The 24,474-nt window shown below is 39.7% G+C and overlaps 1 protein-coding gene across 2 annotated transcripts in view; it reads left to right on the forward strand.

Moving 5' to 3' along the window:
- The window catches only part of LOC133622494 (receptor tyrosine-protein kinase erbB-4-like), a 789,611-nt gene that overhangs the window by 484,666 nt on the left and 280,471 nt on the right, over positions 1–24,474 (forward strand). For both annotated transcript variants that reach the window (XM_061985295.1, XM_061985296.1), the window contains exon 3: positions 2,583–2,769. In XM_061985295.1, the coding sequence (XP_061841279.1) occupies positions 2,583–2,769 (187 nt within the window). The remainder of the gene's footprint in view (positions 1–2,582; positions 2,770–24,474) is intronic.

Consider the following 24,474-nt stretch of genomic DNA (forward strand, 5'->3'; position numbering starts at 1 on the left):
GTGATGTGGACCCAAATGCAGAAAAGAAAATAGAATGCATCACAAAAAAGGTTAAATAACAAAAACACTGAAGGGACCTCAGATCAAAAAATACTAAATCACAGATTGTGAGGTCTAAAACACAAAACGCGAGCTAGGGGACTATCATTTTCAGAGCAAACTCAGCAGGGAAGCTGATGTTTGGCCTACCTCTGAGTGAATTGGAATGGTGGAGGGGCTCACAGCAGCACCCTATGCTCTTTGGGGACATAATAACAGACGTCTGAGTCTGCAAACACGAACACAGCCTCGAATAACAACAGAAATGAATGCTCGATTTGTCACTTGTCATTTTCAACAAAGAACGTCACTAAGAGGATTGGAAAAGACTCCAGATCAACTCAGCAAGTGGAACCGAAACTTGGAAAATGCTCCGTGGTTTATATTCGAAGATCGTGAATATGCTCATTTCAACGTCAATCAAAAAGGTGTTCAGCCTCAGACAGATCATCCAACCATCATTCAGAAGGCTGAGGCCAGCCCACTCCCCCAGAGACCCCCAGAGAAGCTTAGTTTCCGTAGAAGTAACCTTTTTTTCTTGCCCATTTATACAATCAGGGTCTTACTTTCTCCCTGTGAGCTTCCTGCGCTGAAGCTCGAGCTTCAATTGGGATTTACCATTGAGATTTAGTCAAACGGTGTCTGTCTTCTGCTGAGGAAAGAGCGATTGCGGCATAGAGCAAACTCACTCAACAGCAAAATAAAGCTGCACAGTCTCATAAAATTAAAGGGGAACATTATCACAATTTCAGAATGGTTAAAACCATTAAAAATCAGTTCCCAGTGGCTTATTATATTTTTCGAAGTTTTTTTCAAAATTTTACCCATCACGCAATATCCCTAAAAAAAGCTTCAAAGTGCCTGATTTTAACCATCGTTATAAACACCCGTCCATTTTCCTGTGACGTCACATAGTGAAGCCAACACAAACAAACATGGCGGAAAGAACAGCAAGCTATAGCGACATTAGCTCGGATTCAGACTCGGATTTCAGCGGCTTAAGCGATTCAACAGATTACGCATGTATTGAAACGGATGGTTATAGTGTGGAGGCAGGTAGCGAAGACGAAATTGAAGAAGAAACTGAAGCTATTGAGCCATATCGGTTTGAACCGTATGCAAGCGAAACCGACGAAAACGACACGACAGCCAGCGACACGGGAGAAAGCGAGGACGAATTCTGCGATCGCCTTCTAACCAACGATTGGTATGTGTTTGTTTGGCATTAAAGGAAACTAACAACTATGAACTAGGTTTACAGCATATGAAATACATTTGGCAACAACATGCACTTTGAGAGTGCAGACAGCCCAATTTTCATCAATTAATATATTCTGTAGACATACCCTCATCCGCGCTCTTTTCCTGAAAGCTGATCTGTCCAGTTTTGGAGTTGATGTCAGCAGGCCAGGGAAGCTAGGGTCGATAGGGGGTTTAGCTCGCTCGTCTGCGGGAACAAACTGCCGCCATTGCCTGCCGTGCTACCGAGGGCCTTTGTCCCTGAATTGCTCACACACTCCGGCAGATTCAATGGGGGTCTGGCGGCAGATTTATTTGACTTTATCGTTGGAAATGCATCTGCTTTGAGTGTCGCAGGATATCCACACATTCTTGCCATCTCTGTCGTAGCATAGCTTTCGTTGGTAAAGTGTGCGGAACAAACGTCCAATTTCTTGCCACTTTCGCATCTTTGGGCCGCTGGTGCAACTTGAATCCGTCCCTGTTCGTGTTGTTACACCCTCCGACAACACACCGACGAGGCATGATGTCTCCAAGGTACGGAAAACAGTCGAAAAAACGGAAAATAACAGCTGATTTGACTCGGTGTTTGAGAAAATGGCGGATTGCTTCCCGATGTGACGCCACGTTCCGAGAGTGAATATTAGAAAGGCGTTTAATTCGCCAAAATTCACCCATTTAGAGTTCGGAAATCGGTTAAAAAAATATATGGTCTTTTTTCTGCAACATCAAGGTATATATTGACGCTTACATAGGTCTGGTGATAATGTTCCTCTTAAAGCACATTGCAGCACACTTTTTTTAATAATTATTTGCAAAAAAAATAAAAATAAAGTTCATGAGTTTGAACATGAAATATTTTGTCTTTGTAGTGCATTCAATTGAATATGGGTTGAAAAGGATTATATTTACATCTAACACAATTTCCCAACTCATATGGAAACGGGGTTTGTATTAAATTAAAGGGAAAGTTCAGCTTACTTTGTAGTCAGTGAGCAATTGCCTGTGGCAGACTCCCCACAAACAACATATGACAGTCCAAACAGAAAACTAGGAACTAAATACACATACTAATTACACAAAAGCAACACACCTTGACTAGAGACGAGAAGGAGAATGGAGCTGATTGGAAGAGACACAAAGGTTGACCAAGTTCAAATCCTGATGCATTGAGCAAAAAGGGAAGACAAACCAGAATACAAAGAACAGACCCTGACAGTTTCTGCTCTTTAAATGTGCTGAACCTTCAAGCTCTTAATGCTTGAGCCCAAACACTAACTGATGTCTTGTATGTCACCATGCAGTCCATCAGAGAGGTGACAGGCTACGTGCTGGTGGCTCTGAACCAATTTGACTACCTGCCACTGGAGAACCTGCGGATCATCCGAGGCACCAAGCTGTACGAGGGCCGCTACGCCCTCGCCATCTTCCTCAACTACAGGCGGGACGGGTACTACGGACTACGGCAGCTGGGCCTCCGCAATCTCACAGGTCAGTCTCGCATAACGGCTGGGATTGTTCACTGCCACAGCTTTAGAAATATAGATGAACGGAGCACAACTATAAAGGAAAAGGTCAATAAGCGATAACCTAATAAGATCATAAGGACTATTCCTCTGAAACAATGTCAATTGGGTCCACAGGAAATACAATATATAAATTCACGGTAAGATTAGAAATGACGTGAATTATATTTATATAGCCCTTTTTCTCTAGTGACTCAAAGCGCTTTTACATAGTGAACCCCAATATCTAAATTATTTACATTTAAACCAGTGTGGGTGGCACTGGGAACAGGTGGGTAAAGTGTCTTGCCCAAGGACACAAAGGCAGTGACTTATGATGGCAAAGTCGGGGTTCGAACCTGGAACCCTCTTGTTGCTGGCACGGCCACTCTAACAACTGAGCTATACCGCCCCTGTGCAGTATAGCTCGGTATAAAATACTACAAAAATGTACTATTCCCTTTAGGGCTGCAACAACTAATCGATTAAAATCGATTATACAAATAGTTGCCGATTAATTTAGTCATCGATTTGTTGGATCTATGCTATGCGCAGAGGCTTTTTTTTTAATTGTATTAAAAAAATTGTATTAATATATATATATATATTTTTTTTAATAAACCTTTATTTATAAACTGCAACATTTACAAACAGCTGAGAAACAATAATCAAAATAAGTATGGCGCCAGTATGCTGGGGTTTTTTTCAATAAAATACTGAATAGGATAGAAATGTAGTTTGTCTCTTTTATCCGATTATTAATCGATTAATCAATGTAATAATCGACAGATTAATCGATTATCAAATTAATGGTTAGTTGCAGCCCTAATTTCCTTATTAAACTAGACTTTAAGTTAATTTCTTTTAACTGGAAAAAATTGAGGTAAAATTTACACTTGAGTTTTGTCTCTAGATTTGATCTCATCTGAAAATATTCAAGCAAAAATTGAATATTCCATTAAGAAGGCCATGAGAAGTTTACCTATTTATTATTGTTCTAGATATTCAATGAAATATCAACTATGACTAGGGGAGGTTAACATGTTAAATTTACACTTCAGTTTTGTCTCTAGATTTTATCTCATCTGAAAATATTCAAGCAAAAATTGAATACTCCATTATGAAGGCCATGAGAAGTTTACTTATGTATTATTGCTCTAGATTTTAAAATTTTCCTGAGGGAACTCTCCTGAAGAAATCAATAAAGTACTATCTATCTAGATATTCAATGAAATATCAACTATGACTAGGGGAGGTTAACATGTTAGCACATTCCTGTTACTTTGATTATTTATAAAAAACATTTTGTTGAATCACTGTAATGTGCTCAGAGACAACATGCTATTAGCATAAATGCCATGTGGTTATATTTTATGTATTTACTAATTATATACTAGAAACTCAGTCTCGTCATCTTAGAAAATTGTATAAAAATGAAATAAAGTTCCCTAACGTGTAGAGGTGGGGAAACTGATCGATTCTCAGATGTGTCGCAATTAGAACGTGGGCGATTCATGAATCGATGGACAAATGCCCAAGCATCGATTATTTACGTATGTTAAAGTAATCCAGATGGTTCTAAAATGTGGATTGAATGCTAATGTTCTCTAAATGTTAGTTCTAGGTTTGGTTCTAACGAACCCAGGGAGAACTATTAGCTAAAATTATTTTAAGGCATACTTGCCAACCTTGAGACCTCCGATTTCGGGAGGTGGGGGGGGGCGTGGTTGGGGGGGGGGGGGGCGTTGTTGGGGGCGTGGTTAAGAGGGGAGGAGTATATTTACAGCTAGAATTCACTATGTCAAGCATTTCATATTATATATATATATATATATATATATATATATATATATATATATATATATATATATATATATATATATATATATATATTTATATATATATATATATACATATATATATATATATATATATATATATATATATATGTATATATATATATATACATATATATATTTATATATATATATATATACATATATATATATATATATATACAAGAAATACTTGGCTTTTAGTGAATTCTAACTATAAATATATATTTCTTTTATTATATATATATATATATATATATATATATATATATATATATATATATATATATATATATATATATATATATATATATATATATATAATAAATACTTGAATTTCAGTGTTCATTTATTTACACATATACACACAGATAACACTCATCTACTCATTGTTGAGTTAAGGGTTGAATTGTCCATCCTTGTTCTATTCTCTGTCACTATTTTTCTAACCATGCTGATGAGGCATTGATGTGTGGCACGCACAAAAGTGCTTTCATCAAATGCACTAGATGGCAGTATTGTCCTGTTTAAGAGTGTCACAACATTGCTGTTTACGGCAGACAAACTGCTTTACGGTAGACGTGACTGCTGTTGTTGTGTGTTGTTGCCGCGCTGGGAGGACGTTAATGAAACTGCCTAACAATAAACCCACATAAGAAACCAAGAACTCGCCCTCCATCATTCTACAGTTATAACGTGATTGGGCAGGTACGCTGTTTATTTTGTGGGAAAGGCCTGAATTTCGGGATATTTTCGGGAGAAAATTTGTCCCGGGAGGTTTTCGGGAGAGGCGCTGAATTTCGGGAGTCTTCCGGAAAATCCGGGAGGGTTGGCAAATATGTTTTAAGGTTACGTTGAAAGTAAAATTAAAGAAATTAACTAGCCAAGAAGAGGAAAATTGGCAAGTAGATTGATTAGTCAGGAAAGACAATAACAATACAGTCCAGCCGCCGGCCATAGATAGAGAAAATACGTCTTTGAGCCGAAGTTTATGACGACTGGGGCCGAAGTTTTCCAAATACATAGCTATGCTGTGCGCACTACATTTAAGAACCCGAAAGATGCAAAACTGCTTATGTCGGTAGCCGAAGGAGGAGCCTTGTAGACTTATTATTAATATTGTTAATAATCAAATGTAATACAATTAGAATACTGTACATTATAATAATAATATCAGATTCAATAACACTAAACTATATAATGATAATAAACATTATAACAATTGTAGATGTATAAATATTAGATTTATAATTGAATCGTAGCCCCTGAATCGTAATTGTAATAGAATCGTGAGGTGCCCAAAGATTCCCACCTTAATTGAGGTGGGCCAATACACATTATGAGTAGTTTAATATGTGTGTTATTATAATTAGAGTTGAAAAAGAGAAATCGACAAATAAAACTAAAGTACAACCTGATCCATATATTATAACGTAAATTGCTACAATCGTAAAATGTTAATTGGGATTACAGTGTAATCATGTTGCATTTGAAATACTACAAAATACAGATCGAACGACAATTTGTTTGACGTTTCTGCTTTCATTCATTCACACACAACATCTTTGGAAAAATACGACCCAAAAAATACAGATGTTATTATAATTAGATTTGAAAAAGACACACATAAAAAACATATCAATCAACAAACAAAACAAAATTACAACCCGATCCATGTATTATAACGTAAATTGCTATAAATGTTAATTGTGAATACAGTGTAATCATGTTGCATTTGAAATACTACAAAATACAGATTGGACCACATATTGTTTGACATTTCTGATTCCGTTCATTCATACACAACATCCTTGGAAAAATACCACACACAAAAATACAGACTGACACATAAAATTCTGTGGATAGTCAATTGTTCCAATGAGTCATCAGAGGTTCTTGGAAAACGTCACCATTTCCTGTGCGCGTTTGACTTATGCATATTTAATAGGCCTTTTCAATTCAGGCACAAAATTAGGACTCGGTGTTTGATGCCTCGTCACTGCTACCAAATTAATTTTGTGTGTTGTTGTATGAAAGGATCCAATATCTGTGAAAAACCCTTTTTTTTACTTTTAATTGCATTTCTGTTTACACACTCCAAATTAGGCTTCTCACGCTGAGTATTTCCATCTCGGTGTTGGGGTTTGCGTCCTTGCGCGCACACCAAGATTGTATTTGCACGGGATAGCTTTTCTCCACTTCTATATTAGCTCGTGGTCTTAGAATAGCTCATCTGGGAGCCATTTGGGAGAGGCGGTGACCTCCTAACCTTTGTCAAAAGACTGCCACATTATGCTTTATTTCAGCTTTAAAACTGATCTTTTCAATAAGGGGTCGCTCTGCCATTTTCTCCGGCAGCTCATTTACCCTTTATCGCCGTAAAGGAGGCACTAGCAGAACAAGCGACAGGTCAACACAGCGTTCGGCTTAGTGAGAGTCAGGTGGTGCGTCTGGCATGTTGATAGAGAGGCGCTGGCGGAGGGACGACTGTCACATGCCATCTGAGGAGAAGCGCTGGCAGAGGTTCCCTGCATCCTTCATCATGTTGCATGCCACTCTTTGCTATCAAGATCATAGTCTGTTTAAAGGGGAACATTATCACCAGACCTATGTAAGCTTCAATATATACCTTGATGTTGCAGAAAAAAAGACCATATAATTTTTTAACCGATTTCCGAACTCTAAATGAGTGAATTTTGGCGAATTAAACGCCTTTCTATTATTCGCTCTCGGAGCAAAGACGTCACAATCATTTTCTCAAACACCGAGTCAAATCAGCTCTGTTATTTTCCGGTTTTTTTTCGACTGTTTTCCGTACCTTGGAGACATCATGCCTCGTCGGTGTGTTGTCAGAGGGTGTAACAACACGAACAGGGACGGATTCAAGTTGCACCAGTGGCCCCAAGATGCGAAAGTGGCAAGAAATCGGACGTTTGTTCCGCACACTTTACCGACGAAAGCTATGCTACGACAGAGATGGCAAGAATGTGTGGATATCCTGCAAAACTGAAAGCAGATGCATTTCCAACGATAAAGTCAAAGAAATCTGCTGCCAGACCCCCATTGAATCTGCCGGAGTGTGTGAGCAATTCAGGGACAAAGGGCCTCGCTAGCACGGCAAGCAATGGCGGCAGTTTGTTCCCGCAGACGAGCGAGCTAAACCCCCTGGATGTCTTGGCTCACACCGTCCCTTATGCCACCGAAGCTGATCAAGAGAAGAATATCGACCCTAGCTTCCCTGGCCTGCTGACATCAACTCCAAAACTGGACAGATCAGCTTTCAGGAAAAGAGAGCGGATGAGGGTATGTCTACAGAATATATTAATTGATGAAAATTGGGCTGTCTGCACTCTCAAAGTGCATGTTGTTGCCAAATGTATTTCATATGCTGTAAACCTAGTTCATAGTTGTTAGTTTCCTTTAATGCCAAACAAACACATACCAATCGTTGGTTAGAAGGCGATCGCCAAATTTGTCCTCGCGTTCTCCCGTGTCGCTGGCTGTCGTGTCGTTTTCGTCGGGTTCGCTTGCATACGGTTCAAACCGATATGGCTCAATAGCTTCAGTTTCTTCTTCAATTTGGTTTTCGCTACCTGCCTCCACACTACAACCATCCGTTTCAATACATGCGTAATCTGTTGAATCGCTTAAGCCGCTGAAATCCGAGTCTGAATCCGAGCTAATGTCGCTATAGCTTGCTGTTCTTTCCGCCATGTTTGTTTGTGTTGGCATCACTGTGTGACGTCACAGGAAAATGGACGGGTGTATATAACGATGGTTAAAATCAGGCACTTTGAAGCTTTTTTTAGGGATATTGCGTGATGGGTAAAATTTTGAAAAAAACTTTTAAAAATAAAATAAGCCACTGGGAACTGATTTTTAATGGTTTTAACCCTTCTGAAATTGTGATAATGTTCCCCTTTAATTCATTTTCAGTTACAAAATGTATTGCAGGGATATTCAACTAAATTTAAAACTAAGGACTGCTGGGTCGGACCTAACTAGTGTTATTTTGTATAATCCTGAAAACCAGCATCCTTTACGGTGTACATTTGATTCGTCCTGGGCATGATGTTAAAGTGTATCCGGCAGTGGAGGCTCCTCTATGGGGTCTTGGGGTACTAGGAGGCAGTGACGTGGGGAGAGGTTGATGGCTAGTGAGGCACTGACTGCATCACAGTCAGATTTACAAACGTATGAACCCTAAAGAGTATCTTATTCACCATTTGATTGGCAGCAGTTAACGGGTTATGTATAAATGCTCATACCAGCATTCTTCCCCGCTTGGCACTCAGCATCAAGGGTTGGAATTGGGGGTTAAATCACCAAAAATGATTCCCGGGCGCGGCGCCGCTGCTGCCCACTGCTCCCCTCACCTCCCAGGGGGTGATCAAGGGCATGGATCAAATGCAGAGGACAAATTTCACCATTTTAACTTAACTTTAACTTTACACATACAAACTGTAGCACACAAAAAAGCACATTTAATAAAAAAAACGTTATTATTGTCTTACCTTTACTTATAAATGAAGTCCATGCGCCGCTCCTTCTGAACAAAAGCATCGATTACTTCTTTATAGAAGTCTTCCTTATCTTTCTTCAGTTGTAAAAGTCTCTCTGTCTCGATGGAGATCTTCCTTTAATTATTACCTCTTGCTTCGATTGAAAGTCCAGTTTAGAAAACTGTTTTATTTTAGATATGTAATCCTCCATGATAAAAGTCCAGGCGAGAGGAAAAAATAAACGATCGCTGCTAACTGTTGCTGCTTGTTGTCACTTCTTCTGCAGCCGAGTAGTCGCAAGAATGACCCCCTGGGATCACTAGCGCCCTCTACCACCAGGAGGCGGGATTACTGCGAGCCTCAGCCAGTGCGTCTTTTGCAGCAGTTTTATGATTGCTCAGCACAAGAAATACGTTACACACATACAGTTGTTGACAAAATACACTGTACATTATATACCTCAGCTAACTAAACTATGGAAATGTATAATATAATTCATAAAGCAATACGGTCTCACTGCACAGCAGGCCAGCAGTTAGCCGAGTCATTGCGCAAACCATGGTGAGGCTCAACTCCGTGACGTGCCTCAACTGGCTGGTGACTCACCACAAGTCTCTTCTCAGTATTTGAACGGCAAATGTGAAAATTCAGCGATTTTGAATAGAAATAATCTAAAACTGGTGAAGTTAAATGGGAAATAATTTTATAGTATAATCACTGGATACATATAACAATTTAATTTTTTTATTTTTTTTTACATTTTTTTTCTTTCCATGATGGCAGGTTAACCCCTTTACTACTGTTACCCCAGGTTGACCTTGGCAAATAAAAAGTAGCAACCATGGTGAGATCACAAAATTCTCGTCTTTTTTTAACTTTTACGTTTCACTGTAACAAGCTCAGGGATCTGCACGCATGTTGCACAGCCTATTAATATATTTTTTTTTTTTCCGATTATAATATTTTTATAAACGTGAGAAGCCAAAATCGAAATCAAGATTAAAATGTGATCAATTGTCCAGACTTCGGGGCAAATTGGCTGATATTTGTTGTGGCGATGTTCTTCCAGCAAGAATAGAACAACATTCTCAAGAGCGTTTGCCCTTCCAGCAAGCATGTCCTCAACAGGACAGCCAAGTAGCGAACAAATGTACAACAAAGCTGCCAAAACATCGTTCTCCTAATTTTGCTTGGCCACTAGATGGGGGCTTAAAGCCAAAATGGGTCGTGTTTTTACGTTTTGTCTTTGTGACAATGCAACAAAAGATTGCGACGTTGGATGATGGATGCCGGGAGACCACTCACAGATGTTTCAGGCTCATGACGGATTTACTTTCGTGAACATGTAGAGAAGAGCAAGACTGTGTTCAGAAGCTTGATGCAATTCTGAGCTCGTAATTTGACATGTCTGAAAATGACTTACTGCACCTTCAACTTGTGTATTTTTTTATGAATGCAGCATTGATGCAGAATCCTCATATCTTAAAAGGTCATAGGCACTTAGGCACTTTATACACAAAGGTTATCCAAGGTAAATCCCACCTACCGTATTTTTGGGACTATAAGTCACAGTTTTTTTCATAGTTTGGCCGGGGGGTGCGACTTATACTCAGGAGCGACTTATGTGTGAAATTATTAACACATTACGGTAAAATATCAAATAATATTATTTAGCTCATTCACGTAAGAGACTAGACGTATAAGATTTCATGGGATTTAGCGATTAGGAGTGACAGATTGTTTGGTAAACGTATAGCATGTTCTATATGTTATAGTTATTTGAATGACTCTTACCATAATATGTTACGTTAACATACCAGTTGGTTATTTATGCCTCATATAACGTACACTTATTCAGCCTGTTGTTCACTATTCTTTATTTATTTTATTTTGCCTTTCAAATGTCTATTCTTGGTGTTGGGTTTTATCAAATAAATTTCCCCCAAAATTGCGACTTATACTCCAGTGCGACTTATCAATCCATCCATCCATCCATCCATTCATCCGTTTTCTTCCGCTTATCCGAGGTCGGGTCGCGGGGGCAGCAGCCTAAGCAGGGAAGCCCAGACTTCCCTCTCCCCAGCCACTTCGTCCAGCTCTTCCTGTGGGACCCCGAGGCGTTCCCAGGCCAGCCGGGAGACATAGTCTTCTCAACGTGTCCTGGGTCTTCCCCGCGGCCTCCTACCGGTCGGACGTGCCCTAAACACCTCCCTAGGGAGGCGTTCGGGTGGCATCCTGACCAGATGCCCGAACCACCTCATCTGGCTCCTCTCGATGTGGACGAGGAGTGGCTTTACTTTGAGCTCTCCCCGGATGGCAGAGCTTCTCACCCTATCTCTAAGAGAGAGCCCCGCCACCCGGCGGAGGAAACTCATTTCGGCCGCTTGTACCCGTGATCTTGTCCTTTCGGTCAAAACCCAAAGCTCATGACCATAGGTGAGGATGGGAACGTAGATCGAATGGTAAATTGAGAGCTTTGCCTTCCGACTCAGCTCCTTCTTCACCACAACGGATCGATACAGCGTCCGCATTACTGAAGACGCCGCACCGATCTGCCTGTCGATCTCACGATCCACTCTTCCCTCACTCGTGAACAAGACTCCGAGGTACTTGAACTCCTCCACTTGGGGCAGGGTCTCCTTCCCAACCCGGAGATGGCACTCCACCCTTTTCCGGGCGAGAACCATGGACTCGGACTTGGAGGTGCTGATTCTCATCCCAGTCGCTTCACACTCAGCTGAGAACCGATCCAGTGAGAGCTGAAGATCCCTGCCAGATGAAGCCATCAGGACCACATCATCTGCAAAAAGCAGAGACCTAATCCTGCAGCCACCAAACCAGATCCCCTCAACGCCTTGACTGCGCCTAGAAATTCTGTCCATAAAAGTTATGAACAGAATCGGTGACAAAGGGCAGCCTTGGCGGAGTCCAACCCTCACTGGAAACGTGTCCGACTTACTGCCGGCAATGCGGACCAAGCTCTGGTACTGATCATACAGGGAGCGGACTGCCACAATCAGACATGCCGATACCCCATACTCTCTGAGCACTCCCCACAGGACTTCCCGAGGGACACGGTCGAATGCCTTCTCCAAGTCCACAAAACACACGTAGACTGGTTGGGCAAACTCCCATGCACCCACGAGGACCCTGCCGAGAGTATAGAGCTGGTCCACAGTTCCACGACCAGGACGAAAACCACACTGTTCCTCCTGAATCCGAGGTTCGACTATCCGGCGTGCGACTTATAAATGTTTTTTTTCCTTCTTTATTATGCATTTTTGGCGGGTGCGACTTATACTCCGGAGGGATTTATAGTCCGAAAAATACGGTAACCGTATCCTTGTCCACACACACACAATTGTTGTCCGCCGGTGCAACGCGACATAGTACGCATGCGTGGAAAATGCGCACGTCTTAGTCACCTCCAGTGTTGCTTTGTGTGCAAGTTCTTAAATTAAATTAAACCTATCCGAACAATATCCAGTGTTGTGGTATTTCAATTAACTGGAATCCAGTGTGCTGTGGGGCCCTATTGTAGTGAATCACACCTGAGCCATCATAAATTCATCAAATCTTTAATTGACACGTGAAAGTAAACAATGTGATAAAGAACATTTTACATCAATTAATCTAGAGATCTATATATCTCGTCAGGAAACTCCTTTTTGGTGACTTTATATACTCTGGACCTAGACGTTGAGTCCGCGACATACAGTACATGGCGGACAATAACTGATTCACTGTTTTCTGTAGTCTTCCCTCAACGGCCAGGTAATAATTGCAAAAAGTCAATGTTCAAAAACAAGAAAAGGAAAATACAAAAATGAGGGGTATTTTATTTGAACTAAGCAAAGTTATCTGCCAATAGAACAAGAAAATTTGGCTTGTCAAGACTTTCCAAAGCAAGTGAAATTAGCTAACCTCAATGAACCCCAAAATACCTTAAAATAAGTATATTCTCACTAATAACAACTGTACTCCTATATGAGTACGTATTTTCTATTGTTCCATTGAAAATAAAACAGCAAAGTCCATTTGGCTGTCATCTGTTTTAATTATGAGACACAATTGTGTCAAAGTTACGATTTTTTTTTTCATGCTTGAAATAAGAAATGATTACTTTAAAAAGGTAGTTTTATACTTGTGAGTGTTGATGACACAGCTTTGCAACAGTTGATATTCTAGTTTCAAGCATGTTTTACTCAATATAGGTCATCAAATCTCAGCAACAAGTTGTAATATCTTACTGAGATCATTTAGGACCAAAACACTTAAAACAAGTAAAACAATCTAACATAAAATCTGATTAGTGAGAAGAATTATCTTAACAGACAGAAAATAAGCAAATATCACCCTTATTTGAGATATTTAATCTTACTTAGATTTCAGTTTTTGCAGTGTACAAATCACACGCTATTTTTTTTATCACATCCACGGGCGTCAGCATTCTCGTTGTCTCTCCTGGGACAAATGGACAAAGTTTTTCGGTAAGTAGAATTACAGCTGACCTGGACATTCGAAAGTTATCTTGCGGTCTGAGAAGTGTTGTATCCCAAATAGCTGCAATCGCTTTCTCTTAAGGTATTCATGTGTGATTTCCACAAGCGTCTGTACAGACGGAATGAGAAACACGGGCATGTCTGGATGACTCGCTTCCATTTTTCCAGTGGTTAGCTCCAAGTTACGAAACCGCTTTATTATGAAGCTGGCTGTGGCACGGTCTTTCTGGTGTCACTTCCTCTCCGAACTCAGTTTGTAAACGATCAACGAGTCCATACAGAGCTAAGAGCCGGAGATTCAAGAAATAGACGGCGCACTTACCCGTGTAAAAAATTATCCAAGGAGCGGAACCTTAAACGATGGTTTCATGTGGCTGAAACGGGGCTTAGGCTAAATAATTGTTTGTTTAATGAGTTATCCGGCTTAATGTATACAGGGTCTTAGTACATACTTGCCAACCCTCCCGGATTTTCTGGGAGACTCCCGAAATTCAGCGCCTCTCCCGAAAACCTCCCGGGACAAATTATCTCCCGAAAATCTCCCGAAATTCAGGCGGACTCAAACGGTGTGTCTGCCCAATGACGTTATAACTGTAGAATGATCGAGGGCGAGTTCTTGGTTCCTTATGTGGGTTTATTGTTAGGCAGTTTCATTAACGTCCTCCCAGCGCGGTAACAACACACAACAACAGCAGTCACGTTTTGGTCTGCCGTAAACAGCAATGTTGTGACACTCTTAAACAGGACAATACTGCCATCTGGTGCATTTGATGAAAGCACCATTGTGCGTGCCACACAGCAATGCATCATCAGAGAGGGTGTTCAGCATGGTTAGAAAAATAGTGACAGAGAATGGAACAAGGATGGTCAATTCAACCCTTAACTCAACAAGTATATGTGTAAATAAATGAACACTGAAATTCAAGTATTTATTATATATATATATATATATATATATATATATATATATATATATATATATATACACAATAAAATAAATATATATTTATAGCTAGAATTCACTGAAAGTCAAGTATTTCTTATATATATATATATATATATATATATATATATATATATATATATATATATATATATATATATATGCAATACTTAACTTGGTGAATTCTAGCTGTAAATATACTCCTCCCCTCTTAGCCACGCCCCCAACCACGCCCCTCCCCCACCCCCCGAAATCGGAGGTCTCAAGGTTGGCAAGTATGTCTTAGTATCATGTTCTATTTGATCGCAGACCAAAAGAACGTTTATTTTGTGGACAGTTGGCTCACAATAATTTGCTATAAACACAGTATGTTTAAGCTTGGTGTTTGATTTTGTGTAGTTACCATGCCAACCCTTGCCACGCCATTATGAATTGTTCGAAGTTCTGCAGAAAGAAGTATGTTTTAGCTATGGAGAAAGCCAATCTTATTGAAGTGAGACCTTCCATTTGTTCCCTAATAAATTAATTTGTTCAGTATAAATTTGTTTTCAACTTGGATACTGTATAGTACCAATGAACGTTGGTACTGTTGAGTTACCGTGTTTTCCGGACAAACAGGCGCACCGGATTATAAGGCGCACTGCCGACAAATGGTCTATTTTTTTAATCTTTTTTTCATACATAAGGCGCACCGGATTATAGAGCGCATTAAAGGAGTCATATTTTTATTTTTTTTTCTAAATTGAAAACAATTCCTTGTGGTCTACATAACATGTAATGGTAGTTCTTTGGTCAAAATGTTGCATAGATTATGTTTTACAGTCGCTTGCAGATGCGCCGTTTTGTGGGCGGTCTTTTTTACGTGGCTCACCTTCGGCAGCGTCTTCTCCCCGTCGTCTTTGTTGTAGCGGTGTAGCGTGCAAGGACGGGAGTGGAAGAATTGTCAAAAGATGGAGCTAACTGTTTTAATTACATTCAGACTTTACTTCCATCAATAACGAAGCAGCATCCCCTCATTCGGAAACAACACCGGAAATGTGTCCCGTGAAAAACCGTCGGACCGGAACTCTCTAATAACTAAAGTTCTTCGGGTGAATAATTATACTCACTACACCGGTATGTTTTAGCGCTTTCATGGCGAGTTTACTGACAGATATAAGTAAGAACTTCACACTACTTTATATTAGAAATGGCAACAGTGAAGGATGAATGTCCCATAACAAGAAGATAGAGACAAAAAGAAGAAGCTTATCGACTATGGCGTCGGCATGGTCTACAAAGGCGGATGCGTGCAATATTTCAGGATTTATGCAGATCCCAAATACAGATCAGCAGGTACCAGAAGGTAAGAAAAGTTGCTTTTGCATAATATTGTGAAACAAAACGTCAGATAATATGTTTTACCTTATACACACACCATAATAATACTGAAACACATCAAGCGGTGCGGCTTCGTAGCTTACCAATGTTATACTAAAACATTTTGATAGATTTTTGAGCGCTGTGTGTAATGTTCTATATATATTTTCAATGGAACATATAAAGTTATTTACTTGAGTGATATTGCCATCGTACCTCTTACCACGTATCTCTTATGTTTGACTGCCATCTACTGGTCACACTTATCATTACACCATGTACCAAATAAAATAGCTCAACCAAACGTATTCCTTACATTACCGAGTTATAGGGCGCACTGTCGAGTTTTGAGGGGAAAAAAAGGGATTATAAGTTCGGAAAATATGGGGTACGCTATCAGCACAAAGTGTTTTTACTGTGGCACAAGAAGGACATCAGATATTTTCATTGTGATGATTTCTGATGAAATACACTTGCATACACTAAAAAATGCACAGTGAACATTTGGCACAGAAATGCTTGACACCGCCGAGCTGATTGATTTGAAGGAATTGATTAATAAAATAAATAGAGGCCTAAATAAAATAACACAAAGCAAAATCCGTTAGCTTGTACTCAATGTTGGGTTCTCTGTGTAAGCGAGAGAAAAAAGCACTGGGGCACATTAATAATGGATCTTGTGTCATCATTAGGCACTAATAATTAAAGTATATCTCATGGCTTCAAACGCTGCTTTGCTACCACAGAAAATACTGCAAATTGCAAGGCGAGGAAAAGCTTGAGTGCCCTTAAGTTTTTTGGGGATTTTTTTCCCCCAGTTTTGAATAACCAAATTGTTCCTTTAAAACATAAAAAATAATCACTCTGGTGTTGTGTAACGCCATACAAGTCGTACGTTGGGTTGCCAACGATCTGAACAATAACTAATCCTGCCTAACCGATTGTCTTTATCCCGATCGGCATTGTCATTTTCTTTTATTAGTTTGAAAAAATTGGAATGCTTTTTGATTAAAAATGCTTTTGAATACATGGGAAAAATTATTCAATAATTAATTTTGAGGGGCAAATTAAGTACATTAACAGAGTCAAATACATAACTGTCTTTTTTTTTTGTGGATACTCTTCCTGATGGAACCCTGGCCAGGGATCAAAACGTCTGCTAGAAATGGCAGAGGTGTGTACAGTTACACAACCTGGGTTTAACAGATTAATTTAGCAACTTATTTCTCTTATTGGTGACAAAGCAGGAAAAGAGTGAGAATGAGTTTGATGTAAAATCTCATTAAAGCGCCCTCTTATTCATTTATTCCAATGACTTTTTACAAACTATTTTCGATTCTCACAGTAACTACACTGCAAAAAGTCAGTGTTCAAAAACAAAAACAAAAAAATACAAAAATGAGGGGTATTTTATTTGAACTAAGCAAAATTATATGCCAATACGACAAGAAAATTCAACTTGTCAGGACTTTCCAAAACAAGTAAAATTAGCTAACCTCAATGAACCCAAAAATACCTTAAAATAAGTATATTATCACTAATAACAAGTGCACTTTTCTTGGTAGAAAAAAAAAAGAGACCTTTTTGCTCAATAAGTTGAAAAATATTCTTAAATTAAAGCTGCAAGCAGCGATGGACGGGACCAAATTTGACGGCTCATAAAATCCAAACCGGAGCAGTAATTAAAACTCTTTCAACAACTTTTAATCAGAAGGGTTCAATATCTCTCCTGTGCTAAGTTTGATGCCGACACGACAAACGCGCTCAGAGGAGATAATGTTTGAAAAAAGGTAACTGTTTTGACCCAACTTTTGTTTTGAAGGGGGAATTGCAAACTTCCTGTTGATTTTTGCTGGGGGTTGTCAGTTAATTAAATCTAGGTCTATGTGAGACCTACATAGAAGTTTTTGTTTCATGTCTCTACAACATTCCTACTGGAAGTTACAGGCAGTTTTGTCTGTGTTTTCTTCCTCGGAGCAGTTGTGTCTGTGTTTTCTTCCTAGGGGGCGCTAGAGCGCAATTTTGAGTTTTGGGGTTTGATTTTTTGATTAGATCGCAATTTTCGCCAGTCCTGATGTGTGTGTCCAATTTGGTGAGTTTTGAAGCATGTTAAGGGGGTCAAATTACAGCTCAAAGAGGCAAAGGTGACTGTTTTTACTAAACTTTTGTTTTGAAGGGGGAATTGCAAATTTCCTGTTGATATTTGCTGGGGGTTGTCAGTGAATGAAATCTAGGTCTAAGTGAGACCTACATAGAGGTTTTTGTATCATGTCTCTACAACATTCATAATGGAAGTTGCAGGCAGTTTTGTCTGTGTTTTCTTCCTAGGGGGCGCTAGAGCGCAATTTTGAGTTTTGGGGTTTGATTTTTTGATTAGATCGCAATTTTCGCCAGTCCTGATGTGTGTGTCCAATTTGGTGAGTTTTGAAGCATGTTAAGGGGGTCAAATTACAGCTCAAAGAGGCAAAGGTGACTGTTTTTACTAAACTTTTGTTTTGAAGGGGGAATTGCAAACTTCCTGTTGATATTTGCTGGGGGTTGTCAGTGAATGAAATCTAGGTCTAAGTGAGACCTACATAGAGGTTTTTGTATCATGTCTCTACGACATTCATACTGGAAGTTGCAGGCAGTTTTGTCTGTGTTTTCTTCCTAGGGGGCGCTAGAGCGCAATTTTGAGTTTTGGGGTTTGATTTTTTGATTAGATCGCAATTTTTGCCAGTCCTGATGTGTGTGTCCAATTTGGTGAGTTTTGAAGCATGTTAAGGGGGTCAAATTACAGCTCAAAGAGGCAAAGGTGACTGTTTTTACTAAACTTTTGTTTTGAAGGGGGAATTGCAAACTTCCTGTTGATTTTTGCTGGGGAATGTCAGTGTATGAAATCTATGTCTAAGTGAGACCTACATAGAGGTTTTTGTTTCATGTCTCTATGACATTTCTACTGGAAGTTACAGGCAGTTTTGTCTGTGTTTTCTTCCTAGGGGGCGCTAGAGCGCAATTTTGAGTTTTGGGGTTTGGTTTTTTGATTAGATCGCAATTGTTGCCAGTCCTGATGTGTGTGTCCAATTTAGTGAGTTTTGAAGCATGTTAAGGGGGTCAAATTACAGCTCAAAGAGGCAAAGGTGACTGTTTTTACTAAACTTTTGTTTTGAAGGGGGAATTGCAAACTTCCTGTTGATATTTGCTGGGGGTTGTCAGTGAATGAAATCTAGGTCTAAGTGAGACCTACATAGAGGTTTTTGTATCATGTCTCTACGACATTCATAATGGAAGTTGCAGGCAGTTTTGTCTGTGTTTTCTTCCTAGGGGGCGCTAGAGCGCAATTTTGAGTTTTGGGGTTTGATTTTTTGATTAGATCGCAATTTTCGCCAGTCCTGATGTGTGTGTCCAATTTGGTGAGTTTTGAAGCATGTTAAGGGGGTCAAATTACAGCTCAAAGAGGCAAAGGTGACTGTTTTTACTAAACTTTTGTTTTGAAGGGGGAATTGCAAACTTCCTGTTGATATTTGCTGGGGGTTGTCAGTGAATGAAATCTAGGTCTAAGTGAGACCTACATAAAGGTTTTTGTATCATGTCTCTACGACATTCATACTGGAAGTTGCAGGCAGTTTTGTCTGTGTTTTCTTCCTAGGGGGCGCTAGAGCGCAATTTTGAGTTTTGGGGTTTGATTTTTTTTATTAGATCGCAATTTTCGCCAGTCCTGATGTGTGTGTCCAATTTGGTGAGTTTTGAAGCATGTTAAGGGGGTCAAATTACAGCTCAAAGAGGCAAAGGTGACTGTTTTTACTAAACTTTTGTTTTGAAGGGGGAATTGCAAACTTCCTGTTGATATTTGCTGGGGGTTGTCAGGGAATGAAATCTAGGTCTAAGTGAGACCTACATAGAGGTTTTTGTATCATGTCTCTACGACATTCATACTGGAAGTTGCAGGCAGTTTTGTCTGTGTTTTCTTCCTAGGGGGCGCTAGAGCGCAATTTTGAGTTTTGGGGTTTGATTTTTTGATTAGATCGCAATTTTCGCCAGTCCTGATGTGTGTGTCCAATTTGGAGAGTTTTGAAGCATGTTAAGGGGGTCAAATTACAGCTCAAAGAGGCAAAGGTGACTGTTTTTACAAAACTTTTGTTTTGAAGGGGGAATTGCAAACTTCCTATTGATATTTGCTGGGGGTTGTCAGAGAATGAAATCTAGGTCTAAGTGAGACCTACATAGAGGTTTTTGTTTCATGTCTCTACGACATTCCTACTGGAAATTACAGGCAGTTTTGTCTGTGTTTTCTTCCTAGGGGGCGCTAGAGCGCAATTTTGAGTTTTGGGGTTTGTTTTTTTGATTAGATCGCAATTTTTGCCAGTCCTGATGTGTGTGTCCAATTTGGTGAGTTTTGAAGCATGTTAAGGGGGTCAAATTACAGCTCAAAGAGGCAAAGGTGACTGTTTTTACAAAACTTTTGTTTTGAAGGGGGAATTGCAAACTTCCTATTGATATTTGCTGGGGGTTGTCAGTGAATGAAATCTAGGTCTAAGTGAGACCTACATAGAGGTTTTTGTATCATGTCTCTACGACATTCATACTGGAAGTTGCAGGCAGTTTTGTCTGTGTTTTATTCCTAGGGGGCGCTAGAGCGCAATTTTGAGTTTTGGGGTTTGATTTTTTGATTAGATCGCAATTTTCGCCAGTCCTGATGTGTGTGTCCAATTTGGAGAGTTTTGAAGCATGTTAAGGGGGTCAAATTACAGCTCAAAAAGGCAAAGGTGACTGTTTTTACAAAACTTTTGTTTTGAAGGGGGAATTGCAAACTTCCTGTTGATATTTGCTGGGGGTTGTCAGTGAATGAAATCTAGGTCTAAGTGAGACCTACATAGAGGTTTTTGTATCATGTCTCTACGACATTCATACTGGAAGTTGCAGGCAGTTTTGTCTGTGTTTTCTTCCTAGGGGGCGCTAGAGCGCAATTTTGAGTTTTGGGGGGGTTTTTTTTGATTAGATCGCAATTTTCGCCAGTCTTGATGTGTGTGTCCAATTTGGAGAGTTTTGAAGCATGTTAAGGTGGTCAAATTACAGCTCAAAGAGGCAAAGGTGACTGTTTTTACTAAACTTTTGTTTTGAAGGGGGAATTGCAAACTTCCTATTGATATTTGCTGGGGGTTGTCAGTGAATGAAATCTAGGTCTAAGTGAGACCTACATAGAGGTTTTTGTTTCATGTCTCTACGACATTCCTACCGGAAATTACAGGCAGTTTTGTCTGTGTTTTCTTCCTAGGGGGCGCTAGAGCGCAATTTTGAGTTTTGCAGTTTGTTTTTTTGATTAGATCGCAATTTTTGCCAGTCCTGATGTGTGTGTCCAATTTGGTGAGTTTTGAAGCATGTTAAGGGGGTCAAATTACAGCTCAAAGAGGCAAAGGTGACTGTTTTTGCAAAACTTTTGTTTTGAAGGGGGAATTGCAAACTTCCTGTTGATATTTGCTGGGGGTTGTTAGTGAATGAAATCTAGGTCTAAGTGAGACCTACATAGAGGTTTTTGTTTCATGTCTCTACGACATTCCTCCTGGAAATTACAGGCAGTTTTGTCTGTATTTTCTTCCAAGGAGCAGTTTTGTCTGTGTTTTCTTCCTAGGGGGCGCTAGAGTGCAATTTTGAGTTTTGGGGTTTGGTCTTTTGATTAGATCGCAATTTTTGCCAGTCCTGATATGTGTGTCTAATTTGGTGAGTTTTGAAGCATGTTAAGGGGGTCAAATTACAGCTCAAAGAGGCAATGGTGACTGTTTTTACTAAACTTTTGTTTTGAAGGGTGAATTGCAAACTTCCAGTTGATTTTTGCTGTGGAATGTCAGTGTATGAAATCTAGGTCTAAGTGAGACCTACATAAAGGTTTTTGTTTCATGTCTCTACGACATTCCTACTGGAAGTTGCAGGCAGTTTTGTCTGTGTTTTCTTCCTAGGGGGCGCTAGAGCGCAATTTTGAGTTTTGGGGTTTGTTTTTTTGATTAGATCGCAATTTTTGCCAGTCCTGATGTGTGTGTCCAATTTGGTGAGTTTTGAAGCATGTTAAGGGGGTCAAATTACAGCTCAAAGAAGCGGCGGTATAATAATAAAGAAATTATAAAATGCTAGAAATTCAATAGGGTCCTCTGTCCCAAAGGGACATTCGGTCCCTAATTAAGTAAATGCTGGTGCCATTATCTTGACATAACATTTTTTTTTTCATGCTTGAAGTAAGAAATGATTACTTTAAAAAAGTAGTTTTATACTTGTGAGTGTTGATGACACAGCTTTACATCAGTTGATTTTCTAGTTTCAAGCATTTTTTACCCAATATAGGTCATAAAATCTCAGCAACAAGCTGTAATATCTTACTGAGATCATTTAGGACCAAAACACTAAAAACAAGTAAAACACTAACATAAAATCTGCTTAGTGAGAAGAATTATCTTATCAGACAGAAAATAAGCAAATATCTCCCTTATTTGAGATATTTAATCTTACTTCGATTTCAGTTTTTGCAGTGTAGGAATAGGAGACTCAATACAGAACGCATGCTTTTGTTTCTAATTACGAGACAATTCCAATTATCAAAACACGATTGGCAACCCTCGCCATGCTCCTCTTTACTTCAGGAAATGTAGCCAAATCTGCCAGCTGTTGTAGCTTACCATGATGAGGTGACGCTGCAGAGTGCATTTATTAAAAGCATGTTGACATTCATCGACACGCACACGTCGTGATGATGTGTCATTCTGACTTCCCGCCTGCATTTCCACTGCTTTATTTCCAATATCCTCTTTTTGTTTGCACATGAATCCCTTTGAATCATAATTCCAGGAGTGTGCGCTTGCAGCATCAGGATGGATTCTTGCTCGAGTTCTTTGAGAAGGTTCGGTGGGATCAGGGTTCATCTACATTGTGTCTGTTGGAGGACAAAATTATTAAAATAGTCTATATTGCCAAAATTATTGACTCACATATGAACTTGAAGTGCCATCCCGTTCCTAACCAATAGGGTTCAATATGATGTCGGTCCACCGTTTGCAGCTATTACAGCTTCAACTCTTCTGGGAAGGCTGTCCACAAGGTTGCGGAGTGTGTTTATATGAATTTTTGACCATCCTTCCAAAAGCGCATTGGTGAGGTCACACACTGATGTTTACTAAAAACAGTCACACATCAGGACACTAACACTAACAACCCCCAGCAAAAATCAACAGGAAGTTTGCAATTCCCCCTTCAAAACAAAAGTTTAGTAAAAACAGTCACCTTTGCCTCTTTGAGCTGTAATTTGACCCTCTTAACATGCTTCAAAACTCACCAAATTAGACACACACATCAAAGACTGGCGAAAATTGCGATCTAATCAAAAAACCCAACCCCAAAACTCAAAATTGCGCTCTAGCGCCCCCTAGGAAGAAAACACAGACACAACTGCTCCTAGGAAGAAAACACAGACAAAACTGCCTGTAACTTCCAGTAGGAATTTCGTAGAGACATCAAACAAAAACCTATATGTAGGTCTCACATAGACCTAGATTTAGTTCACTAACAACCCCCAGCAAAAATCAACAGGAAGTTTGCAATTCCCCCTTCAAAACAAAAGTTACTTTTGCCTCTTTGAGCTGTAATTTGACCCCCTTAACGTGCTTCAAAACTCACCAAATTGGACACACACATCAAAGACTGGCGAAAATTGCGATCTAATCAAAAAATCAAACCCCAAAACTCAAAATTGCGCTCTAGCGCCCCCTAGGAAGAAAACACAGACAAAACTGCTCCGAGGAAGAAAGCACAGACACAACTGTCTGTAACTTCCAGTAGGAATGTCGTAGAGACATGAAACACAAACCTCTATGCAGGCCCGGCCCTAACCAATCTGGCGCCCTAGGCAAGATTTTAGGTGCCCCCCCCCCCCCCCTCCCCCACATCGGCAGTGAAGTGTATATACTCACAAGAAACCGAATAGCTTTATCTTTGACCTTTTTTTTTTTACTTACAACTATACCTAATATATAAAGGGGTGGACAAGTGATTATTACCTGCAGGGCAAACATTAGCTAACCAGAAGGCAATAACAATGTAAACAAAAAACACCTGCTTAAAAGATCTAATACCTGAGGAATGTAAGGTGGGAGTACAGTAATTACCTAACGTTACATTATTATTTTCCATAACAATTTAGCCCCCTCCACAATATTAACCCGACGTTAAAACAGAACTAGCTATTTATTGATTAGCAATTGCCGAATCATGTAACATTAGCTTAATGCTAACAAGCCAGGTTACTATCACATTCTGTAACAGACAAATAATTTCATGTAGGCTAACGTTACCTACCTGCTACCTCTGTCTTTTCTCGTTTCTACTCCTCTTCTTTTCTCTTTTTTTCTTCCTTGGGCACCTGACAGTTTTGGCCGTTTTGACATCATGTGTTGATTTTTTGATGTGGTGACGTCCAAAAAGAGTCATGATACGGGAAGGGAGGGGGCGCACCGTGCGGGGGGAGGGGGGGGGGGGGGGGGGGGGGGGGCGTAATGTTGTAACAAATAATATTTCTATTAAATAGGCTTT

This window comes from Nerophis lumbriciformis, linkage group LG23 (genome assembly GCF_033978685.3).
Source record: "Nerophis lumbriciformis linkage group LG23, RoL_Nlum_v2.1, whole genome shotgun sequence".
In the NCBI taxonomy this organism is placed as follows: domain Eukaryota; kingdom Metazoa; phylum Chordata; class Actinopteri; order Syngnathiformes; family Syngnathidae; genus Nerophis; species Nerophis lumbriciformis.